The following is a 25,486-nucleotide window of genomic DNA, read 5'->3' on the forward strand; positions in this document are numbered from 1 at the left end:
GATGGCATAAATGTCACCCCTAATCCATATTGGAGCTCTATCAAGGATATACTCCTGATCGCCAAGACTGTTACGGTCACAACTCTTGAGCCACCAAGCCTCCCAAGGCAAGGCCTCAATCTGGGTGAGTCACCAAGGTGATGTCTCACCACTAGCCTCTCTTATGGTCATTTGTCGTCGTCTTCACTTTAGAGCTTGAGCCACCAAGGCAAGGGTCTTTGCGTCCGTATACAAGCTTCTTGCCACCACTTCACACCAAGTTAGAGGGTCAACAAGCTTGAGCCACCAATGCCCAAGGTTCCGGCGAGTCACCAAGACTCCAAGGTACCAGCGTACCTCTAGGTACATTATAGGATCACTCATTGATCCACTCTCTAGGCAGTAACACATAGCAACAACTCTCTCTAGGCCTATTAGCACTAATCTGTCACGTCCCAAATCCGTAATCATGTATTTAAGCATAATCATGCATCATTAGTATCATGTTTAATTCTGAGCAATTTTATTTTTGGAGCACTAGAGTACCTCAGTTTGGGTAATAAAAAGGAAAGAAAGAAATTCGAGAGAGAAGGAAACGTTTTTGCAGTTGAAACATACTTGTTTCTCTAGCAAATAGGGCCCACTAGAGGTGGCCAACCACCCTCTCCTTCTCGCTCAGCTGCAGCCCCATCCCTCACTCCTCTCCCACGTTCTCTCCTCTCCCACCCGAGGAGCAAGCTGCTGCCCGCCCCCCTCTCCCTCAAGCTCTCTCTCATTCTTCCTCGAATTCCTTCTTCGAGAAACAAAATCGAGGTATGTATATGGTACCGACGCATTCCTTAGCTTCTAAGTTTCTCATCCATCCAAGTATTTTGCGTAACCATGAAGGATTCGAGCCATTCTTAGTCTCTTTTGATGTTCTTGATGTTTGGATCTAAAAGAGGGATTTGGATGAGTTTGAGCTAGGAAATTGTGTTGTTTGGTTGGTGGATGAAGTGTAGAACTTGTGTGCTAGTGCCAAACCTTTGTCTCTTTGAATTAGTGAGGTTTGCAAATCGCATCGACCAAAGTTCCTCGCAAAACCTATGTTCTACCCAAACCCGGAGGTTCCAGGTTCAATCCGGAAGTTCCAGGTAAACCAAGTTGAATTGTACTTGGAAATCAGGCGAGTTTAGTGTGTAAAATTGAGTCTAGAACCCTTGTCCTAGTGCATATACATGTTTATGTGGGATATATTTATCATGCAAGTCAAATCGACCGAGGAAAGTCATTGCAAACTCAGGTTTGCTAGAACCTAGAGGTTCCTATCTTAGCCTCGAAGTTCTGAGTTATCTCGAGTTAAATTTAACCGAACATCACTCAGAGCCTCACCCGGAGAATCCAACCCAACCCGGAAGTTCCAGGTCGAATTGATCTGATTTAGAATTAGCTGAGCACCCCCATTCGGAAGCAACCCGGATATTCTAGCTCAAACCGAAGGTTCCGACCTCAACCTAGAATCCCTGAGCCAATAAAAAAGCGGCAACCTCAGGACCCCTACCCAGAGGTTCGCTCAGAAGTTCTGTAACCTGGAAGTTTCGAGTTCAACCCAGAACATCCGGATCTATCAGAGTTTTCAAACTTGTTAGATCGTAGACTTTGTTAGTCTTTCACACGTCTTGTACTTTTCACTTATTGTTATGCACCTTGTGTCATACATCTTTGCATGCATTCTTCTTTAGAGAACAAAGCACCAGAGTGTGGCATGAGAGTGATCGAGGGTGGCACCGAACCATCGGAGTTCCGTGAGTGCTGCGCGGGTAGCATCAATAGACGCCGGAGCAGCAAGGCAAGCATCTAAGCATACTCAATCTATTACTTTGGATCGTGTGATGCCTAAATTGATAAATTATGCTCTATGTATGTTATGCATGTTGAGTTAGTTGATGTCGAAAAATTGGGTAACACTAAATTATTGCATTTATCCCTGTCTTGTATTGATGATCTCCATCCTTGTAGCCTAGGTATAATCATGAGATGTCTAGCTTAAAAGTGGTACGAGATGCTTAGTAATATATATGTCTTCGGTAGAAGTCGAGCGATGGAACGTCCTATTGTTTGCGAGTATAGGGCTTAATTACTTTCACCATGAGAACAATGATGGGTTGAGGAGTGGTGAGAATGAGACGAGATGTGGGCGGTGCTAGGGGTAGATCGGGAGAGAAACCCGGATACCATAGACCGCTCGCATCGTTTAAACACCATCTGTTGGTGCCATTGGTTTTAGAACTTTCCGTACTAACCATATGTCGATCTAATGGTAAGACAAGTAGATTATCATACGCTGTGCTAACGCTTGCCGTGCATCGTTATGACGCGTAAGAGAAAAAGAAAAGGAGAAGCAATATGACGGAAAGCCGGAGGTGTCTGGGACATGCTCGCGGTAACCCCGGTGCAATAGGGGCATGTGTAAGTGGGTTGTTCCGAGTATGAGAAAGGTTGACATGAGTACCTCCTTGTGTGGGCATGTGTGGTCACGCAAGCCGAATGGTCCTCGAATAGTGTGGGTAAAGATATACCCCTTGTGGGGTGTAAAAACAATTTGAATTACCGTGCTCTCGGTCATGAGCATGTTTCTGTCCATCCACATCGGTCGTAGAGTCGCAAATGTGAGATGATATGGTATGGTATGTTGGGACGTAGTTGAGATGATTCTATTCTCGGATATGATGGTCGTTACATATATGGTTATGTCGTAGATTACAGGATAGAATGATATAGGTGGTCATGTGTAGATGCTTACACATTTATGTCAAAAATTGCTTTCGCATGTGAATCTACTTAACCCCATGGTTGTTCCTTGCTAATCATCCAAATGCATAATCCCTGAAGTCGGGTTATTTATATGTACCTATTATGGATTAAGTCTTGCAAGTTCCTTCGTATTCACGCTACTCTTTCAGGTTCTACAGGTGAGGAAGAGCTAGTGTTTAGCCACTTCACATCCACCGATGAAGTGACGGTCATGAGTAGTGCAAACTACTCGAGCGACGTGATTTTGGGGTGGAGCCTAAGGACATATGGTTCTAACTATCTTTTGGTGTTTATAGATGTCATCTTCCATTGCGCAGTTTCTCTTTTGGCTAGGAGGTGAATATGTTCCTTTAGTGTCTTAGCTCTCTTTTACTATAAATTGTCAGAAATTCTAAATACTTCAAGAATTGTAATATAATTTTAATTACTCGCTCTTTCTTAAACTTTTTTGTGATGACCTGTGTTGGAAAGGCATATGTTTCAATCTTGAGCATAAAACACATGCCAAGACTACTAAGATGATATTCTAATTAATTATTGTCATCGTGATTAAGTAAATGATCGACTTGATGATTAATTAAAATATTATTTGGATGTTCCTCACATAATCACTCTCTAATCTATGTGCTAATTGTCTTGGATGATCATTTTAGCACTTTGGTGGCTTAGATGTCTTCTTAAGTGTCTATAAGTTTCTCTGTACTCCAACAATTTCAAATGGCTAAGTGGAGGGATATTTATAGCCTCAAATTTGACCTAGTTGTTGTCCCAATGACTAAACTTTACTGTATACGTGTGGATAATTTGGTGTAAATAACATTATACTCATCGGACCATTCGGCGTGTACATCATCCAAAAACTAGCCTTTAGAACCCCACTCAAACCTTTTATGAACACCAGATATTCCGGCGTATTCACCAATTCAATCATTGGACCATCCGGCGTGTACACTTGAGCCAACCAAGCCATTGACATCTTCGCTGCATAAAATACTCAGGTGAGTATATCTTCAGAGCGTTGAACCATTCGACGTGTATCATCTTTATCTCTTTCTTCTATCCAAACGCTCCAGTGTTGCCAACTTCATACGCCGGATATTTCGATATGTGCAGTTGCCATAGACTAAAACACTCTAACGTGTGCAAACTCCTTTTCACCGGACCATCTAGTGTGATTATTTTTCCTAGGACTTATCCATTTCAATCAATCTTTGTCCCGGCTATGATAACTTATTCATGCATTGTATCCATGAGACCTACTAAATTATATACTTAATAAACATATTAGTCCCATTAACTATGTTATCATTAATCATCAAAATCGTGTTACATACTAAAAGGACCATGTTCACTATAATATTATTATTAATTACCAAAATCATATTTAAAGACTAGATAAACCTTCAGTAACTAGATATGAACATGTGTCTATTCTATGTTACCGCTGTTTTCATATTTCAGGGATAGATTGTGGTGCTCTGATCAAGGCAGGGATTTGAACCATTGTTGGCTAGTTAAGTAGGATTGACATTTAGGAATGTTAAGTTTGAGTAAAAACTAAGATCCATATTGGCTTGTAGTAATAGACTTTGTCTATGCAGTACTTTGTCCATGTATGAATTCCTGTCTGGAATGGGTTTGATAGAAAAGGCCATGGTGATGCAGCTCTTGACCAGAGGGTTGGAGCAGAGAGAAAAGAGGGTGTGCACCTAAGGCACTCGCAGTCAGAGGCGGACACCAAGTGGGCTAAACAGTTAGTTTGATTGATTTTGTCATTGCTGTCAATTTGAACAAATATGTTAATTTTGTAGAATTTCATGTTCATGAAAATATCATTAGCGATAATTAAGATCATTGAAGAAAACTGTTAGCATGCTACTCTTAATTTATTGCTAATACTTTAGTAAAACCAACAATCTAATAATTTACAATGTAGCCACTAGATGGTTATTATACGAGCCTGCAGGGCGCATTCATGAAGATTGGCATATAGTTGTAGATAATGCTTATTCATGTTGCACATTAGATTGGCACATTAGGTTGATCTTCCCAATTTTAATCACCGATTTTTATCTGGTACTAATATATTTTCATCTGGATTGGTTTCTTTTCATATAACCAGCAATCCCGTATTCGTTTTCGTTTTTATTTCCGGTTTTTCCTTTTTATTTTTTTATCCGGTTGAGAAAACATGAAAGTGAAAATGGTTAGACCATCTCCTCTCCATTCTCATGCCTTTTATTTTTTATCATCTACAACAACTTCCATTTGAAAGGATTCATAAAGTGAAATGAAAGAGAATCTCCGAGTGGAGGGAATGGGAGAAAGAAGAAGGGAAGCCATTAAAATGTTAAAAGGAATGAGAATCCTTTCGTGAAGGGAACAGAAATCGCGAAGAAAAACTGTTAGAAATGGTCTTAGGGATTTTACTGACCGCTCTTGTCCGTTTTCATCTCTAGATGTTATTGCCCCAAAAGAGAGAAACAATCCAGACATCAGTGTTGATCGGGCCAACACGACACGCCTCTCTCAACCTGTTAACCATCCGCTAGAATTTTTAGATCATCTTCAGCTATATTCTTTTCATTTTATTCCCTTCTCCTCTTCGTTTTTATTCATTTATTTTTTTCATCTATAATAGCTTACTTTCTAAGGAATTTATGAAAGAAAAATAAAAGAGAATCCTATAGTAAAAAGAATAAGAGAGAACTACTTCATAAAAAGAATAGGAATAAAAACCAGTAGAGCGTTGAAAAAAACGATAATTTTTTCATAAAAAGAACCAGACTTGCAAAAAGAATCCGTTAAAGATGGTTTTAGCTCATATACCACGCCTGAGAGGCAGTTATGCAAGTTTCCTTGCCACCGTAGACCTCAGCTTCAAGGCTTGCTGCTGCTTGAGGAAGCATACGACGCCTGAAACAATCCGATTACATGATCGGGAGGCAGGCGCTCCAGGCAAGCTGAGTTTTACGGTTATTTGGACGGAAACAACAGTCGATCGGTAAAACAAAATTGTTAGAAGCCTGTTGCGTGCTTGGGGCTAATGGATGTTTATACAAGCTCTTAAGTATGTCAAACAATCTAATCATCTACAAAATACTTGTTTCTATTGTATATGTCAGGACTCTTGTGTAGATGTTTTTGTTATTACTCATTAAGCACCTATCGAAACTCTGATCCCGTCCGGTCCCACTAGTTAGCCACCCCTAACATCGGTCCATCGCGAAATCTAAGCTCTTCTTTTCGAGCTAAACAAACCCGTGTTTTTCCCTAGTTAGACTGTCCCTAACAATATTCCCTTTATTTCGTTCCCTTCCCGATTCCCTTTCCCATTTTCATTCCCTTTATTTCCTCTCATCTCCAACAACTTCCCTTCGAGGGGAATCGTGAAGGGAAAGGAAAGAGAATCCCGTACTGGAGGGAATGACCCTGAGAATCCTTTCGAGACGAGAACCGTGAAGAGAATCTGTTGGAGCGCTGAAGGGAACGAAAATCCTATCGTGGAGGGATTTTAGCCCCTGAAGAGAAACCGTTGAACACGGTCTTACGAACGAGTACTACCTCCTTCCCTCCCCCCTCCCCTCCCCCCCCCCCTCCCCTGACATGTGGGCCCCACGAGTCGGAATCCCCATCGGTGCGCGGCCCCGCCACGTGGTCCACGACTGCCCGCCTCTCTACCCCTGCCAAGGACGCGAGGAACCCGAACAGGCCCCCGCCCGGTCCAACTCCGATCGGAAATCTACTCCTCGGATCTCCAGGGATCTGAAGGAGGAGCAGTGCGTCGGCTGCCGACCGGTGGACGCGCTCGCACGCCATGGCGCGCGGCGGCGGAGGCGGGTGCTGCCCGACGATGGATCTGATGCGGTCGGAGGCGATGCAGCTGGTGCAGGTCATCATCCCCGCCGAATCCGCGCACCTCACCGCCTCCTATCTCGGCGACCTCGGCCTCCTCCAGTTCAAAGACGTAAGCAGCCTGCCCTCTCGTGCCGTCGATTTCGGCTGTTCCCACTTCCCGCCGAGGAATTTAGATATTGTTGTGGGAATCTGGCTGGTGCTCGTTGTGATGTTTCCGATCTAAGGTGGTGGCTGGATGCTAGGGCTGTGATCGGGATTTCCTGGGAACTAGCGAGGGAATGCTGAATTTGAGGAATTTGCAGCTACCACGCGCAATTATTTGCTGTTTAGTGTACTTCTACATTAGAAATCGGGGTATGATGATTCGCATTGGCTTGATTGGTAGCAATGGGAGCTGGGAATTCAGCATAGGGTTGCTTTTTAACCAGGAATTTTCTCAGCATATACGCCACTTGCGGTTTTTTATTCAAGTAACTGTTCCTCGCAAAAAGTTACAGTTAGTATGCATTGAACTTGATTAGTAGATTGTGGAACGTGAGGGTGTGTTTTTTTTATGCTTAGAAACTGTTCTAGGCGCTGCTTTTTTTCCCCTTATTGGTTGTTTCTTTGCTGTTAATCTGATGATTATTCTTTTACCTCAGCTTAATGCAGATAAGAGCCCTTTTCAACGTACATATGCTGCCCAGGTACTTTTGCTCATTCACCTTAACATTAATTTTGTCTTAGCTTCGCCGTAACATTAATTTGAAATCTTCATCAAGTTGCAAGTCTCTTTTCATTGTTGAAGATCTCTTTTGCTAGTGACGAAGTTAACCCTTTTCCAATGGTGAATTAGGGTATTACCTTCAGCAAATGATATAAACCTCATTTGCCTAAACCATAGTCTACCTCACGTTTGTATTTTTTCTTTATATAGCGTACAACCAGGATTATTTACCCGTGGTTCTAATATTGGTAAGGTTCACTGTTGTTGCTCCGGCTTTACTTGTTACAGATCAAAAGGTGTAGTGAAATGGCTCGCAAGTTGAGGTTTTTTAAGGAGCAAATGTCAAAAGCTGGCATATCAACCTCTCCTACACAACTAATTGAAACTCCTCTGGAATTTGATGACTTGGAGGTATGTTAGTTGATGGGATGCTCCCTAATCATGCACAAATTGTAATTCCTTAGTTGTTCTTTTGACACTGTCAAGTAATATGACAGATAAAGCTTGGAGAACTGGAAGCTGAGCTAACTGAAGTTAATGCAAACAACGAGAAGTTACAGCGGACCTACAATGAGCTGTTAGAGTACAACACTGTTCTCCAAAAGGTATAAGCCTCTCAAAAATATTTCTTCTATTGCATTGAATATACCTTGATGCATATTGCAGCGTGCTTTCGTATATTGAATGAAGGAGTTTATGATCAGATTCATTCTAACTTTCACTTGGTTATTCCTGCTACTAGTTTCTCACCCTGTTGTCAGAACATATGTTATATCACTTTGCACAAATATTTGCTTTGTCTAATGTTACTTGTGGTCTGGATCACTTTAGGTTCAGCAAATAAGACTTGGTTCATCTCGTCATCCTGTACTTTTGTTTTATATTTTCTAGGTAACTATTTACTGCTAGGTCCTCAATGAACATTGACAGCTATGGGCCTGTTTGGTTGCCTGAATGGGGGCCGGCCTGGCTCCGTGCGTGCAGGTAACCGTTGTTTGGTTGCCTGGCTCCGCGCGTGCAGGTAACCGTTGTTTGGTTGCCTGGCTCCGCGCGTGCAGGTAACTGTTGTTTGGTTGCCTGGCTCCGCGAATGGGCCTGGCTCACGGGACGCAAAAACATTGTTGCAGCCTGGCTCTTGGGAAACGGATTTTGAATCTGTTTCTCCTGGGCTAGGCTACAACAGTGATGGTATTAGCGTATAATTCGTCAGTATTAACTCATATTAGTACATTTTAAATTAGATTAAGGCTTAATATGATAAATGAAGTATTATAGTGTGTATTTATGCAAAATAAACATCATGTTAACACTTGCTTTTTTATTTCAATCTCATGCAACATATACTCATTCGGGCAACCAAACACAATCTCTTCTCAGCCAGGTTGAGCACATGCAGCCAACCAAACAGATCTTATTGCATCTCCCTAGCCTGACTAAACTCAGCCTGGCTCACTAGATACGAGCCAGGCTGAGCCATGCGGGCAACCAAATGGGCCCTATATGTATTCTCCTAGCTACCTCAATTGTTTCCAGTACCATAGAGATATGACGATGTAATGAAAGGAAACATGTCATATACTTATCCACTAATCACTTCTGCTTTATGCTCTGAGATCTAAGCTACAATTGTTTTCCCATGTTGATAAACAATATTGTTCAACATGCAACACTTTGGAGGCTTAAAATTATTCATGAGCAGAACCTTCTATTGTCTTTTATTGGCGCACATGCTGTCATCTCATCCAAGTAAAGGAATTTTAAAAGAGAAAGCCTGTTTCCCTTTGTATCTTGTGGTCATACGACACCTTCAGTTTAGTGGCCAAGCTACCTGTGCAATGTCTGCCACCAGGCTTCTTTTCACTTGATTTTCTTTTTCAGGCTGGTGAGTTTTTCTATTCAGCTCAAAGAAATGCTGCGGCACAACAAAGGGTAATGGATGCCAATCAATCTGGCCAGCCTTCACTGGAGAGTCCTCTACTGGAACAGGTAAAAGGATTTTTTGAAAAAGCAGTATCACCATCCCCTGTTATCTTTTTTCTTGGCTCCCTTTTTTGATAAGATATCGGTTGTATTTTTTTAGGAGATGGCAACAGATCCATCAAAACAAGTGAAGCTTGGCTCATTGAATGGCCTTGTGCCAAAGGAAAAGGCAATGGCTTTTGAACGAATCTTATTCCGTGCCACGAGGGGTAACATATTACTTAGGCAAGAGCCTGTTGATGAGCCTGTCACAGATCCGGTTTCTGGGGAGAAGGTTCGCTTAGATTTTTTTTTTTGGAATAAATAAAATTTGTTTGTTCTTTAAAAATTGTTTTCCTGATCCTTTTGATATTTTCTAATTTAATAACGTTTTCCATTTTTTGTACATTAAAAAAAGAAAATCTGCTTTGTAAATGATCACAATATAACTAATCTGTGTACCAAACAAAATGGTACCCAGTAAATACTTTAGAAAATTCTGAATTTCTTATTGTGCTATACTGGTACTTATGAAATTGTGGTATTTAATTGATATAGTGATGACTAGAGTTGCTTACTAATTCCTCATAATGCTTGTTCCGTTCTGAATTTATGCTTATTGTTTATTCCGTGCATGCAGTGCTCTTAGCTGCCACCTTTTGTATGATAATGCAGGTAGCCAAAAATGCATTTGTTATATTCTACTCTGGGGAGAGGGCAAAAGCAAAAATTCTGAAGATATGTGATGCTTTTAATGCAAACCGTTACCCTTTTCCAGAAGATGTTGCTAAACAAATTCATGCTGTTCAGGAGGTCAGCACTTGGTTTACAAAGTTTGCTGATATTCTTCATTTGATTTCTTTGTGATAGATGATACTTTTTTGATATTTTGACATGGGCTTAAATTTTCACAAGATAGCAATTCAAGTGAGAGAATTCAACATGTGAAAAGAATGTCATTTGCACGGTAGTCCTTTTGAACATGTATGTGCTTTGCATGTTATATGGTGTGCATATAGACCCTATTCTGATGCTATTGGAATGGTCGCATTGGATACTTATTTCGGCTCACAAAAATGATCTGCCTTAGTTCTCACTGATATCATTTTCAATACTGGGTTAATCATTAAGTGATGCTAACATCCAGACTTTATTCTGCTCCTAATCATTGATGGTATTGTTGATTACTGATTGATTTTCTGACTTTGCATGCCTAACTTGCATTTCTTAAAGTTTTTAATTAAAAGCTTAATGCTATTAGAAGAGCATTTTCCTATTTTAATATATAAATATATAATATGTTCTGAATTTCTGAGGTCTTGTAGGTGTCTGGAAAGATCTCAGAGTTGAAGGCAACAATTGGCATGGGATTAGCTCATCGTGACAGTATACTCAAAAGTATTGCATCTGATTTTGAGCAGTGGAACCATCTGGTAAGCTCCTATTATTTTCTCCCCACAATTGATGAAATTTCACGTCTTCAAGTTTGGAGTCCACAAAGTTAAGCTGTTGCTTTACTTTATTTTTTATTTTCCTTGTATCCCAGTTTCATTACTAACTTGCAAATCAATGCTACAGGCAAAGAGGGAAAAAGCAATTCATCACACTTTAAACATGTTGAGTGTTGATGTGACAAAGAAATGTCTAGTTGCTGAGGGCTGGAGTCCAGTTTTTGCAAGCAGTCAGGTAGTTAAATGCACATTCACCCTGGTCCCTCGTGATATTTTTCTGGCTGCCTTCCTGATTTTTCTTTTTTACACTGTAACCTGCATGATTTACTTTGTATCTTTCGCAGATTCAAGATGCACTTCAACGTGCTACTGTTGATAGCAAATCCCAAGTTGGCTCAATCTTTCAAGTTCTCAACACAAAAGAATCTCCTCCAACATATTTCCAGACAAATAAATTTACTTCAGCATTTCAGGAAATTGTTGATGCATATGGGTGTGTTTCCTAAGTACAACCTTTGCAGCCCTTACTAAATCCAGATTCTGTAGTGCATTTGACTTGGCTAAATTAGCAATTTATTGACCTTCTGAGCTCTTAGAATGCTAGATTTTAGCTTCTTTGTTGTCATTATGGATTTGAAAATAATTTATTTGCCTGTGGTCTATTATAAATAAGATACTAAGATCTCTGTTTGTATGCTGCATTTATCCATTTTCCCCATGTATTTTCAGAAACTATGCTCCCTTCCTCATTCCTTTTTTAGGCTTGGTACCAATCTGTTTCATGAGAAAAAAACTTAATGCCCACCTTAAGAGGGAAAAGGAAAAAAGCGCATTCCCTCCTCTATACTAAGACATGTCTCAGACTGCTGTCTCCAAATATATTTTCTGTCGTCCTTCTTGTATTGCCTTTTATTTGGACACGCATAGACTTCTATACATCATTGTATGCATGTTGATCAAAAGAAGTTTTAATGGCATAAACAGACAATCATGTGTTCCATGTTTTAATCGAAATTTTCTCAACCTTTTTCTGTTTCTGCTGGAAATTCAAGAACTTGTTTCCTTTGATGAAAACTAACTTGGACTGCCTATTTTAAAAATAAAGAAGTGGAATTCGTGTTGTTTGGGGTTTGGCTCAAATTTTTTAAGCCAGCTAAGTTCTTACTTTGTGTTACATCTGGTGCAGGGTAGCTAAATATCAAGAAGCAAATCCTGGTGTATTCACTATTGTCACTTTCCCTTTCTTGTTTGCTGTCATGTTTGGTGATTGGGGTCATGGAATTTGCTTATTACTTGCAACACTCTATCTGATAATCCGAGAGAAGAAACTAGCTTCGGAGGTTTGTCCACTAGTTTTGATTGCATTTTGCTTCGCCTACCTGTATCTGTATCACTACAAGTCTACGACCCTGGTTTGAACTTCTCTTGGAATGTGTAGTTACAATCCCCAAGTGTTTTTTCTTTGCAAGCATTTGTGTTCTGAAAGAACTAAGTTTTGTTAATAATTCTGAGGTAAAGTTGTGTAATGTCCAATTTTGATTACAGAAACTTGGAGATATAATGGAGATGATGTTTGGTGGGCGCTATGTAATTATGATGATGGCAGTTTTTTCAATCTACACAGGATTAATATACAATGAATTTTTCTCTGTTCCATTTGAGCTTTTTGGTAAATCTGCCTATTCGTGTCGTGATCCTTCTTGTGGGTAAGGAAAATGAAATAAGAAAAACTTATATTTATTTTCTTATAATCAAATTTTGGATCTCATTGATTCCCCCACTTTTTGTGATAGAGATGCTGCTACTGAAGGATTGATTAAGGTAAGAGATGCATACCCTTTTGGTGTGGACCCTGTGTGGCATGGTAGCCGCAGCGAGCTGCCCTTTCTCAACTCACTGAAGATGAAGATGTCAATTCTTCTTGGAGTTGCGCAAATGAACCTTGGAATTGTGATGAGTTACTTCAATGCAAAATTCTTCAGGAACAGTATTAATGTGTGGTAAGTTCATCCCGCCTTCTGACACAAAATATATTGTTTTAATTTGAGATGAAGATTTATAATTCTTCTGAAGAAGCAGTTGATCCTTTCATAGCCTGTGGTACAAATCATTAGATTATGATTATTGCGATTGTATTCTTTTGTAACAGGTACCAGTTTATCCCCCAGCTGATCTTCTTGAACAGCTTATTTGGTTACCTGTCCTTGCTCATTATTATTAAGTGGTGCACGGGGTCAAAAGCAGATTTGTACCATGTTATGATATACATGTTCCTCAGTCCAACAGATGAACTTGGGGAGAACCAGTTATTTATTGGCCAGAAGACAGTGCAGGTCTATATTTGTTATTGTTATGTCCTCTCTGAGTTAAACCGGTGAATCATGCCTAACATTCGTCATTTCCGGTACAGCTTGTTTTACTTCTGCTTGCTTTGGTATCTGTGCCTTGGATGTTGATTCCAAAGCCTATTCTATTAAAGAAGCAACATGAGCAAGTATGTTTATATAGTATCCCACATTCTATTACTGCTTTGTGGTTGCAGTTTTCTTTTACACTGACTGTTTTTCTGTTTCTTTTCTGTCAGAGGCATCAAGGTCACCAGTACACAATGCTTCAGGGTGCCGATGAATCAGTGGGAGCGGAGTTGGGGGAACACCATGAGGACTCAAATGACCATGAGGAGTTTGAGTTCAGCGAAGTTTTTGTTCACCAACTGATCCACACGATCGAGTTTGTTCTTGGTGCAGTCTCAAATACCGCTTCATACCTTCGTCTCTGGGCTCTGAGGTACTGCTAAACTTTAAGCACTTTCTGACCTCACTTTTGAATACGCTAATGTTTAAAGACAGCCTCACGTCCTCGCCGTCACATGCGTTTTAGTCATTTTTCATCTCTAACGAGCAACTGATGTTCTACCTACAGTCTTGCGCACTCGGAGTTGTCCACTGTATTCTATGATAAAGTTCTCCTATTAACGTGGGGGTAAGCAAACAAACCTCTCTCTCTCTCTCTCTCTCTCTCTCTCTCTCTCTCTCTCTCTCTCTCTCTCTCCGCGCTGAAATATCATGTTTTCTCCTTGTAGGTACAACAATATTTTCATACTCGCTATTGGCATCGTCATCTTCGTCTTTGCAACGGTTGGTGTCTTGCTTGTTATGGAGACTCTAAGCGCATTCCTTCACGCATTGAGGCTTCATTGGGTGGAGTTCCAGAACAAGTTCTACGAAGGTGACGGGTACAAGTTCGCACCATTCTCTTTCTCATTGATCCGCGAGGAGGAAGATTGAGCTCGTCCGAACTCCTGTATTTATTGTAGCCGTTGTAAAATCTTGGTGGCCTTTGTTCACAGAACAATCATTTTTTTATCTGTTGTCGCGGAAGGATCATAAAACTCCAGTCCCTTGTTTAATCATGGGACGCACATCATCATTTTTCCCTTCCTTAGCTACGAACCGTACGGAGTTTTTTTTTGGGGGGAGGTGGGGGGGGGGGGTGGCAACAAATTTGGGGTGATGTCACCCTTATATAATGCTAATAAGGAGTTGCCGCTTGGGCGATATGTATTTTGGATATAAATAAGCACTGTATTGAAGGATAAACATTCCATTGCGTTCATTGTCAATAAAGAATGCTATTTGCATTATGAAAGAAATCTCCTATTAGCATGCATGAAAACTAACCGATGTTTCATCTGTGATCTCACACCCTCAGTAAGCTCCGTTTCATAACCGATGCAAAACTAAACCAAAATACAATGTAAAACACTACATGTATGATAAACGGTGAAAATCTAAAAGTAGATAATATATGGTATTGTATTTAAGAAAATAGATAATATGTTAGCGTATTTATAAATTTAGCATTTGTATTTGGCATCTTGTTTGCTGAAAACCTGATTTCGGTATGCAAGACACCAAAAAAGGGTGGGCCGATTGTTTTTGACACCTGAGGTGCTGAATACGAACTATGCACCATATTCGGGATCTGAGTTGTCGAAAACGACCTGTATTCAGCACCTGAGGCATCGAATACTGTGAAATTACCGTATTTGGCACCTCAAGTGCCGAAAACGGCTTGTTCTTGTGTCGGTAGCTGTCTGTGTCTTGTCATCGTGTCTTGTCACCACTCTCGCTGGCGTTGCTACTTTTGTCGACATGTACTCGCTTAAAAATTGAAGCTTTGTGCTGTTTTTGTACTTTCTTCTTTGTTTTCTTCTACTCTTCTCCTTACCTTCCTCCTTTTTTCCTATTGAAAAGCGTAAAATTTGATGCTTGATTGTGGGATATGCTGCAGGAAGAATGAACATTCGCAAGGAGATTATTTAGTTATTTATTCATTATTAACGTGGGTGTGGTTAGGGGTAGGCAAAAATACCCGAGACCGAAAACCGTGCCCGAACTACTCGAGATCGAAACCGAATTACCCAAAGATCGAAATTTCGGGTAGTATTTTAGGTATGGGTCCCATATGATCAATTTTTTTTTGTTTTTTCGGGTATGTTCCTCGGGTACCCGAAATATCATTATGTTCTTTTCATGTAGTGTTTCTGGAGAGGAAAAATATTCTTTTTTATTTGATGTTATACTATTTCGAGAAGAGACATATACATATATGTTCCTATAGTGTCCGTTCCATTATTTAGTGTGTGAATTGTGATATATTATACAAGATTATGAGACTCAATTTCATTGTCCATCAGTCAATATGGGTAGTTTAGGACAAGCAAATTTGATAAGTTAGGAAGCGACAACTTTACTAAGGACATGTTGTAAGCTTTTGCATTTTTTTCCTTTTTCTTAACAACTGTGCATAAATCTAAAACATCAAACCAAAAATAACAAAAGGATTACCATATAAGAAATTTGGGTATTTTGGTACCCAAACCAAAATTTCAGGTACCCGAATTTTTGAACCATATTTTAGGTACTAGTTTCAGAAGACCGATAAATACCGGAAATACCTGGACCGAAAATTTGGGTATACCCAAACGCCCACCCCTAGGTGTGGTTGTCAAACTGTCTTTTATCAGGATTAGGTGATTCAAATTTGGATGGCAAGGAATCGAGTACTTGTAAAATTTGTAATTTGTGTTGTGTGCTGCTGCTATAAATTTGTTGTGTCAGCAGTGACCACTGCCGCGTCTTGTCACCACGTCTCACATCACCTCATTAGGTCATACAACAACACTGATCAATATCTGTTTTTATGTTAGCAGTGGCGTGCTGCTGTTGTACATTTGTTTCGACGTAATTTTGTTGATATATCTTTATTTTCTTAATATAAATTTGTGTGAGTAATTTTTAGTGAACAATAGTAGTTGTAAAACACAATTATCATATAACCCGACATAGAGGTTGCATACGCTGATAAATATTATATGGGACATGGGGTTTTTTGACGTTGCGCGAATAGATCATAACTATAAAGAGATGATGACAACAAATATTGGCATGTACGACACGCCTAAAGACTGACTTAATAGCGTGCCTTAGGGAATGAATATAGATTGGGTTACAATATATGCTCTCTACTAAGTGCACATAGGATATTTGCCCTTCAATAGAACATTAGGGCCCTTCGTCTTAGCGTGACGGGTCATCTCTCGCTTTCTTTCCCTCTCTTCTTCGCAAGCTTCAGCCGAGGCGCGCTCTTCCGCTGCTTTCCTCATGCGCTCCTCCACCTGACACTTGAGCCTCGGTTCCTCTTGCTTTTGTTCATACTTCCCAGCGTTAGTACGCTTCCATCCTCCACCACATGCTCATATTGACCCACCATTTTTTGTGCTCATTTTGCTCTATGTCCAGCCATTTTATGAAGTCAAGATAGGTGGAGGAGACTGGAAAAATGAAATAAGAGAAGAGATTAGTAAGACAATACATAAAATCGTATGAAAAGTGCCACATGAGTGATCTATGTCGCTATACCGTTGGTACTCATACGATCCATGTCAAGACTTGTCGTACTGGTAGTTGGCACACATGAAGAAGCGTAGGTCATAGGTGTAGGAGATGTCCTGGGACTCGTGAAGCCTACACGAGTCACCACAGAAGAACATTGGTAGTTCGACCCCCTAGGGAATGAAAAACTTCCAATGTTTTTTCGGTGGGCTTGGTGGAGTTAAGGAAAATATTGCAGTTGAGAGAGCTGAGAAAGGAGTGGTCTATCCATAGTTGAGAGTGGGATTATATATCGTGGTTGGGGGTTGGTACATGGACTGAGTACATTGGCATAGGTGGGGGGTGGAGCATGGGATTCCCTGTGAAAACTGGAAAAGTTATGGCATTGACGCTTGGCATAGATTCTCTATGAAAGTTGTTATTTGTTGTGGTTATTTCATTATGCAAAAGTTCAGCAATGATTTATTGTTGCCTCTGCATGGAAGATTGAGTAAGGATAGAGGTGTTATCATTTAATTTATGATTAAAGCTCTATTGTGTGGTCACTTCGTGTCTAAAGCCTAAGCCCGTACAGAGGTTTTGTCATGTCATGTTTAAAGCTTAGTCGTGTGGTCACTTCGTGTCTAAATCCTAATTCACGACAGAGGTGTTGTCATGTCATGCTTAAAGCTCTGTTGTGTAGTCACTTCTTATCTAATGACTAAGTCAGGATAGAGGTGTTGTCATTTAATTTATGATTAAGGCTTTGTCGTGTGGCCACTTCGTGTCTAAAGCTTGAGTCAGGACAGAGGTATTGTCATTTCATACTTAAAGCTTTATCGTGTGGTCACTTCGTGTCTAAAGCCTGATTCACGACAGATGTGTTGTGCTATCATGCTTAAAACTCTGTCGTGTAGTCACTTTGTGTCTAAAGTATGAGTCACGACAGAGATGATATGCTAGCAGGAAGGTGTTGCCATTTCATACTTAAAGCTGAGTCGTTTGGTCATTTCATGTCTAAAGCCTAACTCATGACAGAGGTACTGTTCTGGCAGCAGGGTGTGGTTGCAGCAGTGTGTGTTTGCAAGTGATGCTGTGAACGACTATAAAAGGCAATGCTAAATTGTGTATGTTATCCCTGCCCCAAACATAGGACAAAGTAAATAGATGGCGAGCTCTGGTATGCATACATTTGCTATATCACTGATGTTGCGCAAGTGCGGTACTGCATGAGAAATGAAGGTATCCCATGAGCTCGAACCTTTGGGAGGAGATTCTTCCGATGTTCAAACTTTGATACTTTGTCTGTGTGTCATAGGGTATTTAATTTATGTTATATTTCACATGATTCATCAACTTTTGATCTAGATAGTAACTAAATCATGCGTATAGTCATCCACTAGGCTTTGTGACTTCATACTGTGGATCGACTTCAACATCAAAGCTAAGGATAAGGAATGGGTGAACCTATTGAAGAAATGAGACATGGAAGACCTCAAGATGAAGCGACAAGCAGATGAGACAAAGGAAGGGTTGAAGAAAATGGGCGAGGACCTTGTGAAGTGGTAGGCGGAGAAAGAAAAGTTATCTCGCGGGAAGGGTGGTTAGTGCAGACCATTGAGTTTGTTGCCGCCAATGTATTTCACGAAAGGCATCCATGTGTCATATGCTACGTGTGTTGTCAATTCTCTATGACTAGAAGCAATGTATATCAATGTACTGTCTTAGCCTAATGTAATATTTCATTGTACTATGTTGTTTGTAATTGAATAAATTGTACCCTGTCATGTAGCATTATATTCATGTGTGAATGGTTTTGATGTGCAAAGTTGCAAGCCAACAATTTATTGTTTGATAGGACGACACACAAATACGTTTGAAAGTGGCTAGGTGATACTTTTCATATGCTTGAAAGAATTATGCTTGGATAGTAGGTTAATATAATACACTAATGATCACATGCATTAGACATGAAGGTCACAAATAGTTCATAACATAGTACAGTAATATAAGACACTAACCATATAACTATCGAATTGAACTAATGTAATGGAAAGGTACACAAAATAAATAATTGTGTAATAGTCTGAACAAAATACATTGCCTAAGTATGCAAGTAAAAGAGACTACATCTGACCCTTACTCTGGCCTGTACCCTAACCCCTATCCTGAACCCTGCCTCTGGCACGCTTTGGCCTGCGTGTTGATTCTTGGTCGACTGCCTCCTCCTCCTCCTCTCGAGGATGGTCGTTGTGGCAAACCTGTGTGGTAGTCTAAATGCGGAAAATATCTGCATCACATCATACACAAATAAGTTAGTATTGCCACATAATTTGTAATTAACTTAGAGAATATGGAGAATACCTAGATCATCTCAAGATGGTGGTGGAAAGTGCCGATGCAAAATAGCGGAAGAATGCTCGTTGTGGCAGTCAATGCTGTCAGGGTAAGATGGTTGTTGTCTCCGAGGTGGTGATGGAAAGTTGTAAGGATGAGTACAAGAAAATCCACCATCATCTTTAGGGTCATCAGTGTCCTTCAGAAATGGAGACCTCGAAGGGAGGGGTTGTTGTGGCATGGAATCATCATCATCGTTGTCATCTTGAGCGATCACTATATGAGCATATCCTATTTCATTGCTGGTTGTACGTCATCTCAATGTGGTGCGTGAACGTCCTCTTGTAGTGTTACTTGAACCTTCTTCTATATTGTTGCTGGAACATCGAGGCATTGATGGCGTGGAATCATCATCCTCATCGTCCTCATCATTTTCTGCTTAAATAGTGGAGGGTGCGCTTGTACCACTTAGGTTCGCTAATCTTTGTCGTCTTCTATGCGAATCAGGCATCACATCCCCCACCGAAGAGAATATACATTACCAAGAAATTTGGAATTTCTATGTTGATCAACTCTGCGTCTTCCGGGAATTCCTAACGCAAAAGAGGAGCATTCAAATCAGTGGAAAAAAGATAAGTAGGGTGACCGTAGAAAATGACGAACATGAATGTGGGATTCATACCGGTCGGGCAACATCGCTATCCTTCTTTGCCACCTAGAGAAACCTAGCACAGAAGGATGGTAGACTAGTTTGCACATGCTGAGTTACCTTTGATGCCGCTCGTGTAATAGGGCTCTAAGGTTATTGGTGGTTACATGTTGGAGCGAAGTGGTTAATGCATAATAGAAGGGTATTGCATGCAATTTGGACACAGCTTGGATTAGGTTGTTCTCCTTTAAGGGATCATCCTTCCCTCCACGAACAACCTGCAATGAGGCATTAAGTGTTATATCGAGCGTTGTAGGTATGTACTAGAAGATCCGGCTATAGATTTATTGATCCTTGACTGCAACGTTCTGGCTCGACATAAAAGCATGAATCCGTGATTATTTAACAAACATTAAACTAATATTAAACATCATAATTAATATATAACAATACTTAAGAAATAACTAATAAATAAAGTTATGTGCCATAATCATTTGACAAATATTAAATAAATTAAATGTAATTATATTAACAATACAATGAATAAGACATAATATGGATAACTACTACATTAAAGTGAATAGTGCATATGTCATGAACAAGTACAAGTGTACCGAACAACTGCACTGGCTACTCAACAATGTCGACACCGCACGTAATCCTCAGGAGTGTAAGTGTTTAGCGGGTGTGTGGCCCTCATCCCAGCGGCTTGCGCGGGCCCTTGCCCGTCATCATCGTTCTCCCATGTGGGACCCCCGCCGAATGTGTATCCAGACCTGCTAACTCGGTCCTGCATGTACCATGACGAAGGATCCTCATACGGAAGTGTGGGCGCCCCTAGAACGTGCTCCGATGGAGTCCGGTGTACCGAAGCCTCACCCTGCTGGTAGCACTGTGAACCCCCAGGTGCATCGGGATATTGGGGATATTGTCTACAGAGGAGATCGGTGAAGCTTGCGTCCTGCATTGCAGCAGCCCAGTAAAAATCATGCGTGCCACTCCAGTCAGGTGTCTACTACGTGTAGTCAACGATGTCCTTAGGATGAGTCGATGCTGCAGGCAGAGGTGTCATCGTAGTCTGAGGAGGCTGTGTCCATTGCGGGTCCTGTGAACCTAATGTACACTGCTCGGGCTTAGGAGCCTACATTCACTCCTCGTCCTCAGCACTAGAACGTGATACATGATGCTCTAAAGCTGAAGGTGCCTTTCACGACTATGCCCAAATGGGTTCATCACGGGTACTGGACGAGCGCCTACTATGGGAGGCATAGGACGAGTCTATGGATGGTAGATCGTACCCCCTCTAACGTGGGGCACAACCACCAAGACCACGTATAGTGAACAAGAAGTGGGACCCTCTCATCCTCATATAGTCCCAGAGAGGGTTTGGATCCCTCCGCGTTGATGACCCACTTGCTTTCCCACAAACTTGCTCCGCCTGCGCATGCATCTCGTACGCCTCTTAGGTCTATATAGGATGAGGGTCATATCAGAAATACAGAGGTTTAACCAATAAAAATCATTATAAGTATCGTATCACTTACTACAACATGAAGAAGGCGTGATCCTCGAGGAAGGGACTGGGGGTCGACTCTAAAAGTCTACTGAGTAAGGTGTCACACGTGTATGGATAATACCACGAAAGGTACTCCCAGTACGTGGCATTGTTATATTGTCCAGCAGGAACGATGAAATCTGTCGCAACTGACTCAGTCTACCTATGTATGTGCTTGACATTCACGAATGCCCAATTTTGCATACCTCCGCCCTCCTGTGCGCTCCTCCTGTATATGACATAAACAATTATAATTTATTAACATAGATCACCTATGGTACTAATGCTACCTACAATAATACACTTACTCGTGTGCCCATCCGGCGTCTCATGGGGGAGGTAGTGGCACCACTGGTCGGAGCCCGAACAACCTCTGTACACGCTTAGGAGAACATACTTCCACATTGTTCATGTACAACAAGAAGCACTTGGTCATCTATAAGTCTAAGTCACGCCAACAAGAGGATGTGATGATCTCTCCAGTCGCAATTTCAGCCACTTGTACCATACACCATGGATCCCACTCCACACGATCAACGCTGAGGATGTCCAGATCACTGATCACCCAAAAGTAGCTACAATGGTCTTGTTGTTGGATCCATCAAAGCCTGGCATGAATCCACCGATATCCCATCATAGACCTCATGTCATCTGCAATGCTATCAGAGATGGGGACTGGATAGTAGCTCTTGAGCACTCAAGGCCAACAAACCGAGAGGTACTCCCAGCAAGGGGTGGACGGAAAGCTTGAAGCTCTCAAGTCAGCTCAGCTCAGAGCTGGCTTGGCTCAGCTCGGATTAGCTCCTTGTATTTTTTAATGAGTTGAGCCAACATTTTAGCTCATTTTGTTAACGAGCTAGCCCAAGCTAGCTCGTGAGCCAACTCAAGAGCCTAGCAAGCCAATCCCAATTAGCCAGCCCACCTAAAACCTAAGCACTGCTCCACGTGACCACACCCTAGCTTAATGCATCGGCAATGTCCTTTTCCCTAGCCGTCGTCCCCTCCAGCCCTCCATGACGTGCCACATGTAGCCCTTGATGTTAGCACGCCGTGCCACGTACAACCCTCAATGTCGCACCGCCCAGCTCCTGACACCCGAAGTGGTTGCATGGGGTCTAATTATACTATTTATCATATTGTCAGGTTCCATGACCTGATTGTGTCATTTTGCACATTGTTGTGGGCAATTGCACATTTGTTTCTTGATCGTTGTGCTGAATTTGTGTCTATCCAATTGGTTTTGATCAAGGAGCTGATGAAGGTGGATGGGCTCACAAATAGTGTTGGTGCAGTACACGACATCGCAACATAGCACCTCGTAGTGCAGCTCACCCTAAGGGTCCCTGCAACTCACTATGTCAAGCACGGTCGTGTCAGTGACCACCAGGGATAGCAGCGATTATGTTTGGTTTGCGAGCCTAACGAGCTGGCTCGCGAGTTGGACTAAGCCGAGTCTAGACTATCTGTTAGCTCGGTTTTAAAATGAGCCAAGCCAAGCTAGCTCGTTAGCATAATGAGCTAGACTAAGCCAAGCCGAGCCAGCTCGTTATCCACCCCTACTCTCAGCTCTATAGCTGTAAGAGGTGTAGATAGCTTGTAACATATCCTTTCTTCTTTGACCGCTGGGTTACAACAAACAATCCTCTGTAGGTTGCAACCAGCATAGCAGATCCCCAATCGTAAGATGTCGGCTCATAAGGACGTGATGCGAGCTGACTCACTAACCATACAATATGTGGGACGACATAATCGCATGTCATGTTGTAGAACATGATCCCTTTCAGCAGGACATACAAGTAAACCTCATAGTGATGCATAACTATAGCCTCGTCTGCATTCGGTGGGCATGGACCGAACTACGGTAGCTCATAAATGCAGGTAATGGAGATCCCAACATCCTTCATGTGATATTACACACAAAACCTAAGATGTAGATGGTCAATAAAGCTTGAATAGCACTACAACATTTGAAGTGCATTGCATAACAAATAATTATCTACCCTCAACGTAACCCTTCTACTGCTCCTTTGATGGTCGCGAAACTACTAACGGGGTGCCCCTGATTGGTAGCCCAGTCAGCATGGTCACGTCCCTCAATGTTACAGCTATCTTGCCAAAAGGAAAGTGGAACATGTGTGTCTCAGGACACCATCGGTCAATGAGACCTGTGAGCAATGGCCCCTCAATCAGTGGGAGAGGTGTCCTGCTACCGCCCGCCATAGGAGCTCCGACGATCATGAGAGCGAAAGGTAGTAATCCTACCCGTGTGAGTGCCTCGTGGAATCATGGGTCTACTCTTTAATCGTGTTGACACTCTAGGCTCGCAACGAAAGCAACTGCAAAAGGTATCCAATACACGTACTGAGTTAGTAGCAAATTATCATGGCAATTAAGAAGCACATATAATCGTTGTACCTGCTGGCCTGTGAAAATCATCCTTCTCCTGTGGTTCTCATCGTACCGCTGCAAAAAGAGCTTGGGAGATCACCATGAGCAAAGACAATAATTTCAAGCTTCCTGGTTCAATAAATAGGTGAATAACAAATTAGAATATATTGTAAGCTTCATAGTTCAATTAATAGATGAATAACAAGTTGCATGGTTCAATAAAAAAATATCATCGGTGATGCCAGTACCATATGATATATTATAAAATAAGTAGTACAACTAAGATGTGAATAACAATCTAGAATGCAAACCATGTCTGCGAATAACTTCAAAGAACAAACTAAATTGCAACAACCCTAATACAGTATAATACGATAGTGGCATGATAGTTTATTATCGGGTCAGGCAAGTCCTCCTATCATGGCCAAGTTATTTGCAAAGTTTGCACTTGCGTAGGTTGTCAACAGCATTTGCTTCATCCATGTCACCTTTCAGCCTTGTGGATCTAGACCTTCCAGGATCCGTGCGTCGTGCTCAGGGATAAAATACCCACTTAGGCCCCTCAAACGCTTTGTACCTCCTTCCGATGTTGAAGGATCGCATCTTTAGAAGCCATGTGCTCGTCAATGCATTTATCGTGAAGTACGGTGATACATATTGTGATCCGCCGTTGCCTCCTATGTCCCTACAAGAGGCTAAGACACGCGAGCACAGGATATGGTGCACTTTTGGCTTATTGCATATGCACTTCACCTTGTGAGGCCTAAGTTGGCATTGTTGCACGATGTCCCCTGCGTTATACCCTGAAGCATACCTACGGTGGCACATAACCTTGAATTCAATATTTGTCAGGTCATAGATCCTCGTCCGATGAAAGTGTGTCTTTTTACTCCTTTTGGATATGATTGCCTTCACCTTACGTGCGAACCGGGTGCTGCACTTCATAGCAGCATTATCATGGTCTCGAAAGTAGTCCACCATTCTATAAAATGTGAGCTCAATGATGACACAAAATGGGAGGCCCTGTACTCCCTTTAGGATATTATTGAACGGCTCGGCTATGTTCGTTGTCATGATGGTGTACCTAGCATGGGATACAATAATTTTAGAATGCATATTTGCATAAGAAAGGATAAAATACGATCATTAAAATTCTATGTGCTAACCTGGTATTGTCAATGTCATTGATTCGGGCCCAACGCTCTGCTAGCTTGCCTGTTATCCATTGGCTAAATGTAGCACGTGAACGGCTAACGATAGTTTGGCCCCTAATAATTTGTGTCTACAGATGGTCCTCATGTGCTTTCTGCTCTACCATCATTTTGCGATTTGTCTCATTTAACTCTCTCTATATCTCGTTGAACTTCGTCTGCTGGTTCTGAAGACACAACCCTTTGAATCTCTTTACAAGAGACTTGCTGTGATATCTTGAGTACAAGTTTGCAGCCAAGTGACACATGCACCATCTTATCTCCACATCAGTCCATGCAATGGAGTTTTTTGTGCTATCATGCAGCACGTCCAACACATGCAAAAGGTCTTTGTTGCGGTCTGAGATGATGCAAACTCGTTATCTATTTCCCACGACGTGTGTCCTCACCAAGGTGAGGAACCAGAGCTAGCAATCATTGTTCTCCCTCTCAACCATTGTAAAGGTGAGAGAAATGATATGATTATTTGCATCTGCCGCCATCGTTGTCATAAGGGTACCATAGTACTTGCAGCTCAAAATTGTGGCATCCACGCATACAACCGGCCTGCAATATCTGAAAGCTTCGATGCATTGTACAAAGGACCAGAATAACCTAATGAGGTGTGACGAATCGACCAAATAGTATTCCAATTAATCATCAGGATGATCATTTGTTTAATCACGACCATGATGATTAATCGGAATACCATCCCGGTAGTCCCGGCACGTGTTTTGTGCCCAAG

General features: G+C 41.5%; 1 protein-coding gene across 1 annotated transcript; it reads left to right on the forward strand.

Annotated features, from left to right (window-relative positions):
- The first annotated feature begins 6,446 nt into the window (after positions 1-6,446).
- On the forward strand, positions 6,447-14,398 carry LOC133912058 (V-type proton ATPase subunit a3-like). The gene is made up of 18 exons (XM_062354607.1): positions 6,447-6,739; positions 7,272-7,316; positions 7,625-7,747; positions 7,834-7,941; positions 9,215-9,322; positions 9,417-9,590; positions 9,971-10,108; positions 10,621-10,728; positions 10,874-10,981; positions 11,091-11,239; positions 11,933-12,086; positions 12,292-12,452; positions 12,540-12,746; positions 12,896-13,079; positions 13,157-13,240; positions 13,331-13,533; positions 13,669-13,728; positions 13,829-14,398. Exons 1-18 carry the CDS (start codon positions 6,590-6,592, stop codon positions 14,031-14,033), a joined length of 2,469 nt encoding a protein of 822 aa, XP_062210591.1. The 5' UTR covers positions 6,447-6,589; the 3' UTR covers positions 14,034-14,398.
- The last annotated feature ends 11,088 nt before the right edge of the window (positions 14,399-25,486 follow it).

The sequence above is a fragment of the Phragmites australis genome, chromosome 3 (assembly GCF_958298935.1).
Source record: "Phragmites australis chromosome 3, lpPhrAust1.1, whole genome shotgun sequence".
NCBI classification, from domain to species: domain Eukaryota; kingdom Viridiplantae; phylum Streptophyta; class Magnoliopsida; order Poales; family Poaceae; genus Phragmites; species Phragmites australis.